This window comes from Myotis brandtii, unplaced genomic scaffold (genome assembly GCF_000412655.1).
Source record: "Myotis brandtii unplaced genomic scaffold, ASM41265v1 scaffold547, whole genome shotgun sequence".
Lineage (NCBI taxonomy): Eukaryota > Metazoa > Chordata > Mammalia > Chiroptera > Vespertilionidae > Myotis > Myotis brandtii.
The window spans coordinates 137,574-138,783 of NW_005370024.1; the positions used below are offsets into that span (position 1 = coordinate 137,574).

At 61.9% G+C, this 1,210-nt stretch overlaps 2 protein-coding genes across 9 annotated transcripts in view; one reads left to right on the top strand and one right to left on the bottom strand.

Annotated features, from left to right (window-relative positions):
* The window catches only part of DCAF16 (DDB1 and CUL4 associated factor 16), a 15,676-nt gene extending 14,919 nt beyond the window's left edge, over positions 1-757 (bottom strand). For 3 of the 7 annotated variants that reach the window (XR_001364410.1, XM_014549311.1, XM_014549312.1), the window contains exon 1: positions 663-757. The gene's annotated coding sequence lies outside the window, so the exon portion shown is untranslated. The remainder of the gene's footprint in view (positions 1-662) is intronic. The other 4 variants (XR_001364413.1, XR_001364411.1, XR_001364412.1 and 1 more) reach the window with 4 other exon arrangements.
* The window catches only part of NCAPG (non-SMC condensin I complex, subunit G), a 35,586-nt gene continuing 35,090 nt past the window's right edge, over positions 715-1,210 (top strand). For both annotated transcript variants that reach the window (XM_014549310.1, XM_005878118.2), the window contains exon 1: positions 715-1,203. In XM_014549310.1, the coding sequence (XP_014404796.1) occupies positions 727-1,203 (477 nt within the window). In that variant the 5' untranslated portion in view covers positions 715-726. The remainder of the gene's footprint in view (positions 1,204-1,210) is intronic.

The following is a 1,210-nucleotide window of genomic DNA, read 5'->3' on the forward strand; positions in this document are numbered from 1 at the left end:
GGGGAGAGAGAGAGAGAAAGAGAGAGATATCAATGATGAGAGAGAATCACTGGCTGTTTCCTTCACGCCCCTACTGTGGATTGAGCCTGCAACCCCGGTATGTGCCCTGACCTCCTGGCTCTCAGGTCGAGGCCGGGCTGTAATCTATTTCTTTAGATGGCAGAGTACCGAGATACTCGCTCTGGTTTGATATAATTCATTTTTTTAAAAAAAGTTTAAAGGCCTAGTTCTCCCTGAACGCAGCACTCCAAATTTCTTTATCTCGACGACCCTGCAAACTTTAGAGCCATTCTGCTCTCTCCGAGTACACGGTCGCTACGCACTTGGTGAACGAGGCCTGGGAAGCTGGCGCGTCTGGAGGAGGCTGCTTCTCAGTTAAATGTGCCTGTGTTCGCGGGGTGCCCTGTCCGCGCCCTCCTCCGCACACCTGCCACCGGCCGGGGCCCAAGGCTGAAAGACAGCGGCCGCCTCCATGAGGGGACCGCGGGACGGCGCCCTCAGCCGACCCGGAACGTCTCCCTTCGCGGCAGAAGCCAGGCCGCGGCCCGGCCCTCAGCACCCGCTATCTTTCCCTTCCCGACGGAGCTCCAAACGAGCCCCTCCTCCCTGGCTCCCCTGCTCCCCTCCCGCTGGATTCCCCTCAGCAGACTCCCCGTTCTCACCAAAGGAGAATTTGTTTTTTTCTTTCGCCTCACGCCCTGCCGCACGATCAGGGTAAGCCCAGCGATGCCACTCCGCTCGCCCTCTCCGTCGGGGACTATTTCCGGGCGAGCCTTCGCCCCGCCTCTTCGGAGAAACGCCACTTCCTACCCGAAAACGGTTGGAGAAACCCTGAGCGCACGCGCCTCAACCGCCATGTTGGAGGTGGGTGGTCGCTCTTCCCGCCTCCCGCCTCCCGCCGCCGGCTCGGCAGTCTCGCGATATTTCCCTCTCCCGCGGGAGTTGTTTAAACGCTCTGGCGGTAACCACGCCCCGCGAGCTCCGCGGCCCGCAGCAGGGAGTCTGAGAGGACTCTGCGGACTTGGCTTGTGGTCAGTGGGTCCGGCTGCAGCCGAGCGCAGGCAGGACTGGTCCTCGCGGAGTCGCGCCACCATGGGGGCCGAGAAGAGGCTGCTGTCCATTAAGGAGGCCTTCCAGCTGGCGCAGCAGCCGCACCAGAACCAGGCGAAGCTGGTGGTGGCGCTGAGCCGCACCTACCGCACGGTAAGCG